General features: G+C 40.4%; 1 protein-coding gene across 3 annotated transcripts in view; it reads right to left on the reverse strand.

Annotated features, from left to right (window-relative positions):
- The window catches only part of VWA5B1 (von Willebrand factor A domain containing 5B1), a 131,066-nt gene that overhangs the window by 75,767 nt on the left and 38,703 nt on the right, over positions 1 to 16,596 (reverse strand). For all 3 annotated transcript variants that reach the window (XM_020973183.2, XM_078145640.1, XM_078145641.1), the window contains 3 exons: positions 9,945 to 10,137; positions 8,052 to 8,192; positions 1,567 to 1,777 (listed from right to left, as the gene is read on the reverse strand). In XM_020973183.2, coding sequence (XP_020828842.1) covers positions 1,567 to 1,777; positions 8,052 to 8,192; positions 9,945 to 10,083 — 491 coding nt within the window. In that variant the 5' untranslated portion in view covers positions 10,084 to 10,137. The remainder of the gene's footprint in view (positions 1 to 1,566; positions 1,778 to 8,051; positions 8,193 to 9,944; positions 10,138 to 16,596) is intronic.

Here is a 16,596-nt window from a genome sequence, read left to right on the forward strand (position 1 = left end):
GTAAGCTATCCCATAGGATGTGAAAATTGACTTACAGCCTTAAACATTCCTTAGATAGGAAGCCAGAGGAAGAATCTTAAATGTCCCCAACTCCTTGGCAACATGTAAATCCTCCTTCTCAGTCTGTTTGTGAACCCTCTAAATATGGACTTAGTTTACCTATAGAGTTTGTTTGATGAAGTTTGTGTCCTTAAAAGATGTATGAGATCATGACTGTTTAAGTGTTCAAGGTTCATGGCATCAAAAGACATATGGGGTCATAAATCTACTTTCTTGACTTGTATGGCCCAAGAGAAATGTATAAGTTCACAATATGTAAATGAACTATTTCTCTGTCAACTCTGATGTAATTTTGCCTATAACAAGCTTTGTCAGAATCCTCATAATGTTTAGATTTTCTCTGAGGCCTGAGTCTATGCTTGAGCATACTAATAAAACCTAGGTTTTTGCCTTCATTATTCCTGCATTATGGTAAATCTATACAGTTACCCCTTCCACATTAGGGGAGCTAGGGACATGGCACCCCCATGATCTAGAAAATCTGTGTAAAATTTTTTGGCCCTCCCTTTGTACCAGAGAAGAAATCTGAATTATTACGGTATTAAAAGATAAAATATGTAGCTATTCTATAATATTCTATATTTATTTTACGCATTTCTGAGTTTCTAAACTTTTTCTATGTTGTCTGCTGCTTTCACAAGTTGTCTGAGGCTTCTGGAAAACTCCCCAAATTTCCCTTTTCATTTCTTATGCCGACCCATGACATGTCGAAACCGTGATGGGGAAAGTCACATGTGGAAGGGATTTGACAGAGTTGCCTACCACATAAAGTCAGAGAGGAGATTATTTCTCTTATAACACCCTAAATGTTCTTTCCTCCATTTCTGATAATGAATCACCTGCCCCATCCTTTTGATAACTCAAGACCATTGTTTCTGAAAATCCAAATCCGTGCCTCAGTGATGAGATGGGAGTGGAAGGCAGAAGGCCAGGATGCCTTGGCTGGTCTCTTACAAACTACAGTGAAAAACCTACGTGCTCTAGTGTCCAGCCTCATCAGTGCTCCACACCAGGCATCAGAGAAGGCTAGTATTTATTGATGTTAAAGCAGATACCCCCACTTCCACTTTTGAGAGCCTGTCTGCTCTGACAGTCAGAGTCCAGTAGAACCTCCTATCCCACATGGAATGGTTAGCCCCAAACTTGCCACCAGGCAAGGCAGATACAAATGGGACAGAACCTCAGCACAGGATAAAAAGGGGTCCCCCTACTTCCTACTCATAGCTTTTTTGGACCCAGAAGTCTCATAAGCATCTTCAGGTGTGCAAGTCCCAGAATTGGTCCAGAGGGATCACTTCCCTTTCCCAAGTGGCCTGCCTTCAGCTGGCCTCCAGAGGGTATTAGCTGCTTTCGTGGACCTTCTGTCTCTCAGAAAGGGGTCTGAAGGGACTACCCTCCCCATCCTCACAACACTCACACTATGAAAGCAATGAGGCAGATCCTACTATTGCTCTTCTCCAAACTGTGAAGTCTGCCTCCTAGCATTAGGACAAGGGGGTCTCTCACCCTCGGGGCTGTTGACCAGAGATGCTGTTATCTGAGTGAGGGACTGGTGGGACACACACAGTTGGCAGCAGGACCCTCACGGCTCCACTGGGTAGAGTCTGGAGCTCCGAGGAGGTGCTGATAAAGATGGACACACTTTCCAGGGGGCCAATCATACCCAGGTTGGCCACAAACACAGTCCGTTCCAGATCTTCATCCAGAGTGATCTTGCCTGAGGAGGATGACATGGGGTGGAAAGAGTAATCCAGGAAACATCAGCTTCCCTGGAGATTGGACTCAAAAGAGTTCAATTGAATTGAAGTGAAGTGAAATAAACTGAATTGAATTGAATTCCATTTATTTCAGTACAAGTAGTAAAATTCAGTTCAATTCAGGTCAATTATTAATTTATTCAAAGCAATTTAATTGAATTCAATTCAGTCTAGTCTGTATCAATTCAATTAATTAGTTTTTACTGAGTGCCTACTACGTATCTAGGATGGTTGGGGGATGAGGGAGGAAGATTATAAGAAAAGTATTCCCTTCATACAATGTTGGACTTGGTCAGGATGTTGGCTAGTTTTGCCGAACTGGCTACTTTTTCTTTTTTCCCCCCTCTGTTTTAAGGGAGGTTCTCTATTGGGAAATAAAGGTGATATAAAAACAAAAGATATCAACAAAATCTTTTTGAATGAGAAGGAAAGGAGGGAAGAAGAAAGGAAAGAAGGAAGGAAGGAATGAAAGAAGGGAGAGAAAGAAACAGAAAAGAGACAAAAGGAAAGAGGAAGAGAGAAAAAAGAAGAGAGAAAAGAGAAAAAGAAGAGAGAAAGAATTGTAGATTGTAATGTCTTCAGTAACTACCACTTTTCACTAAATAAAAATAAAAAAAATCTTCTGCCATCGAAAGCCCTCCACAATCTTGTTCCAAATGACCTGTCTAGCTTTATCTCACCCTACTTCATGTTTACTACATTCCAGTCAAACTGGACCAGTTGCTATTTCCCCATGTTTTTGTTCTAACTGTTTCCCCATGCCTTGGATGCCACCCCCCATCTCCATCCCCATTTGTGGACATTCTGTCCATCTTTGAAAGCCTAGGTAAAGGTACTACCCTCCTCTGTGAAGTCATTGGAGTGGAGGAGTGAGAATTTCAGTCATGGGAAAGAGTCTGTACAAAGGTGTGGTGATGGGGGATGAACTGTCAAATATAGGAAGCTGCAAGTTGACTAATTTGGCTAGGGAAATGTGAAAACAACCCAGAAAGATAGGTTGGAGACAGACCCTATGGGGATTTAAATGCCAGGTCAAGGAGTTTTGATTTTATCCTCAAGGCAAAAGAGAGCTACTGAAGTTGTTGTAGGAGAGGAGTGACGAGGTCATTCTGGCGTATTAGGAAGAACAATTTGGGCACTATGTGGAGGAAGGATTGGAGAGGACAGAAGTAGAGAGACTGGTTCAATAGCCCAGAGGAGAGGTGATAAAGGACTGAATTGGTGTGCTCTCTCTGTAAGAAGAGAGGGGGACAGAGACCAGAGACGTGGACACAGAATCCATCATATGTGGTAACTAATCAATCAGGGGGCGATGGTGGGGTGAGGGAGAGGCAAGAGTTGAAGATGACACAAGGCTAAGGTGACTGAAAGGATGGTGGTAATAGGGAGATTAGGGATGGGATGGCATTTGGAGGAAAGCCATTGGGTTCCATTTGGGTATGTTGAGTTTGAGATGCTGAAGGATCATCCAAAGTGTAGAGGAATGATTCAATGAGTAAATGAATGATTGAAAAGGCATTTCAAGCACTTGACACTCTACACAGAGACGGCCTGAAGGAAGCTGGTGTAGGACACCTGAGCCTCATTTTACAGACGAGGAAAGTGAGAAACAGAGAATTCATTACTAGAGAAGGGGCAGGGATTCACTGGCAAGGATAGCAACATATGGATGGTTTGGATTCTGTACCTGTGGAAAGAGGACCGACATCCAATATCCATCCAAATAGTCTAGTATTGACAAATGAGGAAACGGAGTGTCAGAGAAGTAAGGAGACTTGCCCAGGGTCATGCAGCTAAGCAGTAACAGGGCTGGGACTAGAACCCAGGCATCACCAGATCACGTATTTAGAGTTCAAAGGGACCTAACCTTTTTACTTGAAGATGAGAACGCTGAGGTCTAGAAAACTTAGTTCACTTACCCAAGGTCACACAGCTAGGTAGTAAAATGGCAGAGGCTATGCTTGAACCTAATTTCTCTGACCCCAAATCCGGTGCTTTTTCTATTACATCGTGTCACTACCCGAGAAACTGATTTAGGTGGAGCCAAGATGTTGAATTAGAGGTAGCAACCTAGCTGAACTCTGTTAACATTCCCCTCCAGACAACTTTAAAATAATGCCGCAAATAAAATTTTGGAGTGGCAGAGACAACAAAAGTTCGAGGTGAGAGATTTTTCTGGCCTAAGAAAACTTGGGAGATGTAGTGGAGAGATCTGTCACATTGGGGTGGGGGCCTGTCCACAGGGCACCTGCAACAGTGGCTGCAGCGGCAACAACAGCTTTGGGAGCTCTCAGCCCAGAGAATGTAAGGAAGTTAGATAACTGATGAGAAAGAGATTACAGGGGATCTACTTCTGGCACTGATACAGTTGCTGCTTATTGGCAATTCTATTGCCCATACACTGTTCTGGGTTTGCAGTTCCAGGGTGGAGAAGAGTGATTCTGGTTGGTCACGAGGGGGTAGAGGCTCTGGTCACAGTTCCAGAGCCAAGGGGAGTGCTAGTGCTTGTATCTGCCAAGGAGTAGGGGCCCTTCCTGGGTAAAGACTGGAGTCTAGACCAGGAGAACAGTGACCACACCTCTCCCTGGATCGTACTACTTAGGAAGCACTGAAAACTTGTGGACCCCCAGAACTAGCCCTGAAAACAGCAGCATAGAAACCTTGAAGCTTGGCATAGTGCCTCCCCACCTCTAGGTGAGCAAGAGCCCAACTTTAACATAAAGTTCAAAGTCAAGAAATAGACTAGAAAAAAGAGCAAATGACAAAAAAAGAACTTGACCATAAAAAGCTACTATGGTGGCAGAGAAGACCAAGACACAAACTCAGAAGAGGACAATACTGTGAAAATAACTACAAGCAAAGCTTCACACACCCAACAAGAATTCTTGGAAGAATTAAAGAGACAAGAGTCGTACAGGAAAAATTGGGAGAAGAAATGAGAGTGTTGCAAGGAAATTATGAAAAGATAATTAACAGCTTGGTAAAGAGGCACAAAAAATATTGGAAAAAAAACCACTTTAAAAACAGAATTGGCCTATGGTAAAAGAGGCACAAAAATTCACTGAATTAAAGAACTCCTAAAAAAGCAGAATCGGACAAATAGAAAAAGAGGTACAAAAGCTCACTGAAGAACATAATTCCTTAAAAATTAGAATTGTGAACGTGGAACCTAATGACTCCATGAGACATCAAGAAGCAATAAAACAAAGCCAAAAGAATGAAAAAATAGGAGAAAAAGTGAAATATTTCATCAGAAAAAGAACAACTGACCTGGAAAATAAATTGAGGAGAAATAGTTTAAGAATTATTAAACTACCAGAGATCCATGGTAAAAAAAAAAAGAGTCTAGACATCATCTTTCAAGAGATTGTCAAAAAAACTGCCCTGATATTCTAGAACCAGAGGGTAAAATAAGCATTGAAAGAATCTGCCAATCGCCTCCTTAAAGAAATGCCAGAATGAAAATTCCCAAGAATATTATAGTCAAATTCCAGAACTCCCGGGTCAAGGAGAAAATGTTTCAAGCGGCCAGAAAGAAACAATTCAATTATCATGGAACAATATCAAGGATCATGGAAGATTTGGTGGCTTCCACATTAAAGAAGCAGAGGGCTTGGAATATGATATTCTACAAGGCAAAGAAGTTAGGATTATAGCCCACCCAGCAAAACTGAGTATAATCCTTCAGGGGGAAAATGGATATTTAATAACACAGAGAACTTTCAAGCACTCTTGATGAAAAGACCAGAGCTGAATAGAAAATTTGACATTCAAACATGCGATTCAAGAAAAGCGTAAAAAGGTAAACATGAGAGAGAAATCATAAAGAAATTAATATGGTTAAGCTGTTTACATTCTTATGGGAAGATGATTCATGTTACTCCTAAGAACTGTATCATTATTATTGCAGTTAGAAGGTGTCTATATAGACAGAGGGCATGGGTGTGTGTCAATTATATTGATCAGCAAAAAGAAAAAATGAGAGGGTGAGAAAGGGGAAGGGAGAGGTAGAAGGGGGAGCTCTTCTCACATAAAAGAGGCACTCACTCAAGGAAGAGCTTTCATAGTGGAAGGGAAAATGGGGAGTGGTGTAGGGCAATGCTTGAACCTCACTCTCATTGAAATTGGTTCACAAAGAAGAATACACACACACACACACACACACACACACACACACAGAGTTGTATATAAAAATCTATCTTACCAAATAGAGAAATAGGAAGGGAAGGGGATAAAAGAAATGGTGGGAGATAATAACAGGGAAGGCAAATTAAGGGAGGCAGCAGTTAGAAGCAAAATAGATTTCTGATGAAGGATAGGATAAAAACAGAGAAAAGAATAAGCAGAAGGAATTGGGAAATACACAGTAATGATAATTGTGAATGTGAATGGGATGAGCTCACTTGTAAAAAGGAAGTAGATAGCAGAATGGATTAGAATTCAAAATCCATAGATATGTTATTTATAAGAGACACACTTGAAACGAAAGACACACAGAGAGTGAAAATAAAGAGCAGAAGCAGAATCTAACACACTTCAGCCGAAGTAAAAAAGGAGGGAGTAGAAATCATAATCCCAAACAAAGCAAAAGTGAAAATAGACCTAATTAAAAGAGATAATCAGGGAAACTACATTTTACTAATGGGTACCATAGACAATGAAATAGTATAAAAAATATTTCTACCAAGTTTCTTTGATAAAGGCTTCAAATGTGTAGATAATGGAGTCAAATATATAAAATAAGAGCCATTCCTTAATTGATAAATGGTCATGGATATAAATGGGCAGTGTTCAGAAAAAGAAATCAAAATTATCTATATTCATTTGAAAAAAATGCTCTAAATTACTATTGATTAGAGTGGGCAGTGTTCAGAAAAAGAAATCAAAATTATCTATATTCATTTGAAAAAAATGCTCTAAATTACTATTGATTAGAGAAATGTAAATTAAAACAACTCTGAGGTACCACTTATCAGAAATGACATATACTGGAGGGGATGAGGGAAAATAGGTACACAATGAACTATGGGGGAGTAGTGAACTGGTCCAACCATTCTGGAGAACAACTTGGAACTATGCCCAAAGGGCTATAAAACTGGGCGTACCTTTTGATTTAGCAATACCATTAGTAGGTCTATATCCTAAAGATATCAAAGGAAAAGGAAAAGGACCGATATATACAAAAAGTACTTGTAGCAGCCCTTTCTGTGGTGCAAAGATTGGGAAACTGAGGGGATGCTCATCAAGTGAGACTTATGATTGTGATGGAGTGCTATTGTGCTATAAGAAATGACTAGCGGGGTGGTTTCAGAAAAATCTGGCAAGATGTATATGAACTGATGTAAAGTGAAGTGAGCAGAACCCAGAGATCATTATACATAGGAACAGCCATGTTGTAGTAATGACCAGCTATGAATGACTTGGCTACTTTGATCAATACAATGATCCAAGACAGTTCCAAAGGACTTATGGTGAAAAAAAAATGCCGTCCACCCCCAGAGAGAGAACTGATGAACTCCAAGTGCAAATTGAAATATATTTTTCTCACTTTTCCCCCTCGCTTCATTAATTCATTCATTTATTTATTTTAGTAATATGGCTAATACGGAAACATGTTCTGCATGATTTCACATGTATAAATGATCTCATATTGCTTGCCTTCTCAGTGGATGGGGGGGTGGGAGTGGGAAAGAGGGAGAGAATTAGTTACTCAAAATTGAAAAAGAATGTTAAAAATAAATAAATAATAAATTACAAAAAAAGAAATAAACTTACTTATGAGGTTCCTGGCAGAGCCATAACTAAAATTTGTGTGTCTGGTCCAAGTAACACCAGACTGTTCCTTGGGCAAGCATCTCAAAATAAACCTTAGGTTGAGGGGAAGGTGGGAGGGGGACAGAGACCTAAGAAGGTAGAGATAGCAGGGCTGGGCAAGGCAAGACACTACAGAACTCACCCCAACTTGCCTATTTTAACTAATTATTCTCAAGAACTAAGTCCTAAGCTCTGCTATTTCTAGTTAATTAAGGATTGCAAGTACGATTAGTACCTTCTAAACCTGGCACCCTGGGACAAAGCTCTAGTCACTCCACCCTCGTTATGGCCTAGTCCCAACCCCAGGCTCAGTAAAAGCCCCAACTCTACCCACAGCCCCAGTCTAGGTCCTTGCCCTGGGCCCAGTCCACACCCCAGATAAAACTTCCTCCTCCTCTATCCTAGCCATCTTACCCGTACCATTATGAGGTCGATTCATGTCAAAGTAGCCACTGTTCAGTTTGGCTTTGTCCTTGATCTGTACTGTCACGGATCTGTCAGAGATGATGGCTTCGAATCCGACCACTGTGGTGTACTCATCCAGGGGATACACGAAGAGGCCTGCCAGGGAAGGCACCCGCCCCCACCATGGACATTGAATGAGTGAATGGCATCTACCTGAGCTTCCCCTCACCCCTACATCCCATAGGTACTATCCCATACAAAGCATCAGGATATAGACATTAGAAGCTGTGTTTGAAGTCAGAGGACCAGGATTCTATGTACCAGCTGTATGACCTTGGGTTTCCCTCCTCTGGGCCTCATCTGTAGCATGAGGAATTGGGCTTGATGGCCTCCAATATCCCTTCTATCACTATGATTCCATGAACTCCTCCCTCATGACACTTGACATATAAATGTCTGGTGCTATGTATGAGCCCCTTAAAATTTGCAAAGCCTTTTTTTCATCCACACAGTATCTCTTTTGATCTACACAACAATTCTCAGGTGTCATTATCACCATTTTCCAGATGATGAAACTCTGGATATGAAAACAAGCTGCTCTGCCCAGGGTCCCAGAGTGGGGAAGAGTTGAAGATGGGGACTGAGGTCTTCTGGAACCCAAGTCCAGTATCTTATCATGTGATCGCAGGTCCAGAGTTGGCAGGAACCCCAGAGGCCTTGTAGTCTAGTACAATCATTTTTACAGATGAGGAAACTGAGGTCCAGGGAAGTCAAGTGACCTGCCTAAAATCACACAGGCAGCGTCAGAGGCAGAATGTGGGCCTGCCACCATCCCTTCAGACCCCTTAAATACTTTCTTACTTGGTTGATTGTTCAGAGCGCAGTGGTGAAGGCTCTTCCACTGCAGCATGTTGCCACCAGCCAGAGGTGTCAAACTTGTGGCCTCATGCAACTTTGCAACACCCCTGAGCGCTACCTGAACCGGATTAAAATGTAATTGGGAAATGTTGAACAAAATGAATAAAAATACAATAAAACATAGACAATGTTAATTTCTGATTTTTCAAATCAGTATCGAAAGGAGGGATTGTTTCTATTTGTTTGACGCCACCGTCCTAGACCATGACCTTAGGCAAGTCGCTTGTGTGCTCTCTGAGACTCATATAAAGAATGAGGGAGTTGGGCCAGATTGCATAAGATCTCTACTAGTTCTCTGTCCTAGGATCCTGTACAAATCTTAGAGTGAGGCCAGTCCAGATGGCATTTCCAGACCATTTTGCATATGTCATCTCATTTGATGATCCTAGCATTCCCTCTTTGAGGCATGTAGGACAATGATTATTATTCCTCTTTTGCAGCTGAGGTCAAGAGAAGAGAAGCAATTGCTCAGGGTCATAGACATGGTAGCAGAGGGGGGGTCAAACCGGGGCCCTGAGATTACAGAAGTCAGTGGTCTTTCCTGTTCAGCACAGCTGCTTCCATTTGAGGGAACCTTCGCTTTTACTGGCGGAGCTTCAGAGAAACTCATAACAAAATGAGTGACAAAGAGAGGATTGGTGGCAATGTTGGGGGGGCGTTAAGTCCAGGTCCTCGGACTTCAAATCCAGGGCTTGGTCCATCATAGAACAGTGGGGGATGCTTCACATAAGATAAGGGGTCCTTGAGATGGGACTGTGTTATATAAGGGACATGAGACTTTCTAGTTGGGACTCACCCTATCTGAATGGATTCACTCCCCTCCCTCCCACCTTCTTATCCTGATCCGACCAACTATATAGTGGGTGACAGCCCAGGGCTGAAACTGAGACCGAAACTGTTCACCTGCCTTGGACATACAGCATCCAAGCTGGGCTGAAGGGACCATGCAGAGAGAGGAGGGGCAAAGTGTTCAGCAAGGGGGATCTTTACCTTGGAAAGGCTGGACTTCCACATTGCCATAGGTGAGAGAGGCCATGAGGCCAAAAGCATAGCCCTGGACACAGGAGGTGATGTCAGAGGACGTGAGTGGAAGCGGCTCCCAGGTGCTAGAGTTGAGCAGGCCAGGCATCTTGCTGCTGCTGCTGCCTTCAGTGCCACTGTTTCTGGTCTGGGCCTCTTTGATCTGCAGGAGATGTGGCAGTAGGGAAAGCTCTCTCTTGATTCCCGTCTCCTCACCATCATTCCCATCCCCCAGGTCCCACCCCCATAACTCCCATTTCTGTGGGGCTTTTCTCATAGCAACCCTGTAAGGGGGAGAGTGCAAATATGATTGTCTCCATTTGGCAGATGAGGAAATTGAGTTTCAGAAGGGAAAAGTTCAAGATCACAGCTAGCAAGTGCTAAACCCTTTGTTGCTATAGGATTTTCCAGTTTAATTCAATATGATTGAGTAAACATTTATTATCTTCCTACTGTTTGGTGACAGAAAGATGAAAAGTGATTGTCTTTGCCCTCAAGTTGCTTATAATCAACTACTGAGGATACAGCGCATACACAAATGTGTCTCATCCCTCCACAGAATATAAGGTTCCTGAGGGCATGGACTATTTCATTCCTGACTTTGTATTCCTGAAGTACCTAGCACAGTACTGAGTGCACAGTAGGTTAAATCAAGTCATGTCAACAAATATTTATTAAGCGCTTACTGCACCCTAAACACTGGGGATACAAAGAAAGGCAAAAACACAGGCCCTGCCCTCAAGGAGCTCACATTCTAATGAGGGATACAATATGTAAACAACTGTGAACATATACGATATCATCTATACAGAGGAACTAAAAGTCACTTTAAGAGAGGAAGGCAATAGCAGCTGGGGGGAGTGGGAAAGGCCTCCCGAATAAGGTCAGAATTTGAATTGAGTATTGAAAGAAGTTGGGGAAAACCGCAAGGCAGAAGGGAGGGCGCATGCGGGACAGCTTATGTAAAAGCAAGGAGAGGAGAGATGAAATGCTGTGTCCAAGCAGGCCAGCGTCTCTAGATCTTAAGAGCATATAAAGAAGAGTGAAGTGTAGGAAGATTGGAAGGATGGGAAAGAGCCAGGTGATTAGTCTCAACTAGGGTTGAGGTTTTGTGAATGGAGAGGAGGGGATTAATACTGTGAAGGCAGAAGTGATAGGATTTGGTAATGAGTTGAATAGATGGGGTGAGTGAGTGAGGAATCACTTAGATTGAAACCTAGGTAGCTGGGAGGATAGTGATGGCTTTGGCACTAAGAGGGAAATTGGGGAGAGAGGAGGGTTTTGGGGGGAAAGATAACGAGTCTGTTTTGGACATGCTGAGTTAGAGGTGCCTATGGGAAATCCAGTTCAAGATGTCCCAAAGGCAGTTGGTCGTGAAGGACTGGAGGTCAGGAGAGAGGTTAGAGCCTGATAAATAGATCTGAGAATGGGAGCTGATGAGATCACCAAGTAAAATAATATAGATGGAGAAACAAAGGGGACCCAGGACAGAGGATACCCACAGTTAGTGTGCATGACTTGGAGTAAGAGCTTGCAAGAGAGACAGAGAAAGTGCATAATAAGTGCTTGTTGGTTGATTTCTCTTGGTGTCTTCATCAGAAGCCATGGATTTAATGATCATCTCTATTCTAATGACTCACACACCTATATAGCCAGCCCTGTCTCTCCCTTACATCACCAATTGCCTTTTGGACATTTCAAACCGGACATTGTAGACATCTGAAATTCAACATGTTAAAAGCAGAACTCATTGTCTCCCCTGCCGAATTAACTCCTCTTTCAAACTTCCAACCTGTTGAAGGCACCATCATTCTTTTAGTCTTCCAGGATCAAAACCTTGATGTTAATCTCAATTCCACTTCTCTTTTTCATCCCACATATCCAATAAATAGCCCCAAATCCTGCTGTTTCTCCCTCCAAAATTTCATCCAGGCCCTTCTCTCTAATTATACACTAGTGCAAAACCTCATCCCCTCTTTACTAGATTTTTGGAACACTCTCCTAATGTGTCTCCTTGCTTCAAGTCTCTGCCCACTCCAACCCATCTTCCACATAGCTGCCAAGCATAGATCTAACAATGTGACTCCCATAATCAGTAAGCAACAAAGACCTTCTATTTCCTCTAGAAGCAAATACAAACTCCTGTTTTGTTTTTAAAGCCTTTCACAACCTGACCCCAAACTATCTTTCCAGCTTCCTTGGACATCGTTCCTCCTCTCATCAAATGAGATAATATTTGTAGCGCTTAGCAAAGTGCTTGGCACATAGCAGGTGCTTAATAAAATCTTGTTCCTTTTCCCATTCCCCTTCTCCTCCCACATCTTCTGGTTAGGGTCCAGCTAAACAGGCTTTTTCTCTGTTGAGATACTCAATCTCCCATCTCTGTGCTTCTGTACTTCTTGTCTCCAAGGCCTAGAATGCATTCCTTCCTCAACGCTACAAGCACCCCCTCCATGAAGCCTTCTCCCCCAGTAGTTCCCTCCTTCTCAAATTCCTTCGAATTCTTTTTGAGAAAACAGCTTCGATCTGCACACAGAGTTCATTAGTTCTTTCTCTGGAAGTGGACAGAATTTTTTGTAATGAGTCCATTGGAATTGTCATCAATTATTGTACTGATCAGAGTAGCTAAGTCATTCACAGTTGATCATCTTTTATAATACTGTAATTACTGTGTATAATGTTCTTCTGGTTCTACTAACTTCATTTTGCATTAGTTCATTTAAGTTTTTCCAGGTTTTTCTGAAAGCATTCTGTTTGTCATTTCTTATAGCACAATCATATTCCATCATAACCAGGTATCACAAGGTGTTCAGCCACTCCCCAATTGATGGACAACCTTTCAATTTCCAATTTTTTGCCACCACAAAAAGCTGCTATAAATATTTTGTACAAATAGGTTCTTCCCTGCCCCCTTTTATCTTTTTGAAATACAGACCCAGTAATAGTATTGCTGGGTCTAAGGGTATGTTCAGTTTTTAGCCCTTTGGGCATAATATCAAATTATTCTTCAGAATTGTTGGAGTTCACAACTCCACCAACAGTGCATTCGTGAACTTATTTTTCACACCCCCTCCAGCTTTGTTATTTTCCTTTTCTGTCATGTTAGCCAGGCTGATGGGTGTGAGGTAGTACCTCAGAGTTGTTTTAATTTGCATTTCTCCAATTATTAAAGATTTAGAGCATTTTTATGTGACTATTAATAATTTTGATTTCTTCTTCTGAAAACTGTCTATTCCTATATCCCTTGACCATTTATCAATTAGAGAATGACCCATTTTTATAAATTTGACTCATTTCCCTATACAGTTGAGAAATAAGACCTTTATTGAAGAAACTTCCTGTAAAATTTTCCCCCAGTTTCTTGTTTTTCTTCTAATTTTTGTTGCATTTGGTTTTGTTTGGACAAACCCTTTTAAATTTCATATAATCAAAATTATCCTTTTTGTGTCCTGTGATCCTCTGCATTTCTTGTTTGGTCATGAACTCTTTCTTTATCCATAGATCTGACAGGCACATTTTCCTGTATGCTATGTTCAGTGCTGAGGATGCAAATATAATAAAGGAAAAAAATCTCTAATCTTAAGGAGCTTATATTTGAATGAGGAAGATGACAGAATATATGTAACATACACACATATATACACATATATGTATATATACATACATATACATATATGTATATGGTATACATATGTGTACATACTGAATAAATAGAAAGAGAATGATATTAAATTCAAAAGAGTTTGACACAGTTATAAAACACTCTTCACCCAAATATAGATCCCCTAATTTGCTTATATCACCCGTTATGTCTGAATCATGTACTCATTTTGAAATTTTTTATTTTATTTTTTCTCAATTACATGAAAAAATTTAACATTCAGTTTTTGGAAATATAAATTCCATATTCTTTTCCTCCTTCCCTTTCCCTCCCCGCTTCTTGAGAAGGCAAGCAATTTAATATAGATTATACTATGCAGTCATGCAAAACATATTTCTATGTTAGTCATGTTGAGAAAGAAAACACAGACAAAAAAGAATCACAAATAATAAAGTAAAAAAACAACAACTATGCTTCGATCTATACTTAGGTTCCATCAGTTCTTTCTCTGGAGGTGGATGGTATGCTTCATCATAAATCCTTTGGGACTGTCTTGGATCATTGCACTGCTGAGAATAGCTGATCATTGTACCATACCGCTGTTACTGTGTACAATGCTATCTTGGTTCTGTCCACTTCATTTTGCATCAATTCATATAAGTCTTTCCAGGTTTTTCTGAAAGTATCCTGCTTGTCATTTCTGATAGCCCGATAGTATTCCATCAAAATCATATATCACAACTTGTTCAGCCATTCCCCAACTGATGAACATCTCTTCAATTTCCAATTCTTTGCCAACACAAAAAGAGCTGCTATAAATATTTTTTGTACAAATAGACCCTTTTCCCTTCCCCCCCCCAACTCTTTGGGATACAAACCTTTTATTAGTGGTATTGCTGGGTCAAAGGGTATGCATGGTTGTATAACCCTTTGGGCATAGTTCCAAATTGCTCTCCAGAATGGTTGAATCAGTGTACGACTTCACCAATAGTACATTAGTGTTTGAATTTTCCTACATCCCCTCCAATGTTTGTCATTTTCCTTTTTTATCATGTTAGCCAATCTGATAGGTGTTAGGTGTTACTTCAGAATTGTTTTAATGTGCATTTGTCTAATTGATAGTGATTTAGAGCATTTTTTCATATGACTATAGGTAGCTTTGATTTCTTTGTTTGAAAACTGTCTGTTCGTATCTTTTGACCATTGGGAAATGATTCATATTCTTATAAACTTGATTCTGTTTCTATATATTTGAGAAATAAGGTTTTAATCAGAGAAACTTGCTGTAAATCCCCACCCTCACCCCAGTTTTCTGCTTCCTTCTAATCTTGGCTACATTGGTTTTGTTTGTACAAATACTATTTAATTTGATGTAATCAAAATTATCCATTTTATATCCCGTAATATTCTCTATCTCTCATCATAAATTCTTCCTTTATCCACAAACTAGACAGGTAAAATATTCTATGCTCCTCCAATTTGCTTATGAGATAACCCTTTATGTCTAAATCATATACCCATTTTGATCTTATCTCAGTATATGGTATGAGATGTTAGTCCTTACCTAGTTTCTGAGAAACTGCTTTCTGGTTTTCTCAGCAGTTTTTGTCAAACAGTGATTTCTTGTCCCCAAAGCTTGGATCTTTGGGTTTATCAAACACCAGATTACCATGGTCATTTGCCTTTATATACTGTGTACTTAATCTATTTCACCAATCAACCATTCTATTTCTTAGCTAGTACCAGATTGTTTTGATGATTGCCACTTTGTAATATAGTTTGAAATCTGGTACTGCTAGGTCACCTTACTTCACATTTTTTTCTTTTTCTTTTTTAAATTTTATTCATTTATTTTGATTTATCAATAATCACTTCCATATGCTTTTGAATTTAAAATTTTTCTCTCCCCTTCCTCCCCACCACCCTCCTCAAGACAGCATACAATCTGATATAGGCTATACATTTACATTCCTATTAAACATATTTTCACATTAGTGGTGTTGTAAGTAAAAACTAAAACCAATAGGAAGAACCATCAGAAAGAGGAAACAAAACTCAACAGAAGAGAAAAAAAATAGCAGTTCAATTTTCATAGTTCTTTCTTTGGATGTGGACAGCATTTTCCATCACAAGGCCTCTGGAGATGTATTAGATCTTTGTATTGCTGGGAAAGGTTAAGTTTATCAGTATTAGTCATCACACAACGTGGCTGTTATTGTGTACAATGTTCTCTTTGTTCTGCTCATTTCACTCAGCATCAGACTATACAAGTCTTTCCAGGTTTTTCTGAAGTCAGCCTGTTCATCATTTCTTATAGCACAATAGTATTCCATTACACTCATATACCACAACTTGCTCAGCCATTCCCCAATTGATGGTCATCCTCTCAATTTCCAATTCTTTGCCACCACAAAAAGAGCTACTACGAATATTTTTGTACGTGTGGGTCCTTTTCCCATTTGTATGATCTCTTTGGCATACCAGCCAGGGATGGAGGGCACCAATTTTCCTCTTCTTGTCACAGATATAGAGAAGTTAACTGACTTGCCCAATGTCACCCAGCAACCTAAGGGTCAGAGTTGGGACTAGAATCCACATCTCCTGACTTTTGGCCAAGTTAAGCTATTCTAGTCCTACTTCTATCTCCTTCCTTGGAAAGTAGGTCATTCAATCTCTTTGGGCTTCATTTTCTTTTTTCTTTTCTTTTTTTTTTTTTAAAGGTATCAAGGATACATTTTAATGGGAAAAAAGGTCAAACAACCTATATTTTCATCGATGGGTTTCACTTTCTCCATGAGGGGCCATATGGATGAGTCACTTACCCACTGGTCCTAGGTTGCCTCATCTGTAAAATGAGGAACTTGGGCAAAACCATTAAATTATAGGAGTACACAGATCTTAGAGTTGAATGAATGAAATGAATTAATGGAAAAATTGAAAAAGATGTTCAAGGTCACTTCCTTACCTGAAGTATGAATGTCTTCTACAACATACCTAGCAAATAGTCATTCAGCCTTTGCT

The sequence above is a fragment of the Phascolarctos cinereus genome, unplaced genomic scaffold (assembly GCF_003287225.1).
Source record: "Phascolarctos cinereus isolate Bilbo 61053 unplaced genomic scaffold, phaCin_HiC Scaffold_726;HRSCAF=1367, whole genome shotgun sequence".
Lineage (NCBI taxonomy): Eukaryota > Metazoa > Chordata > Mammalia > Diprotodontia > Phascolarctidae > Phascolarctos > Phascolarctos cinereus.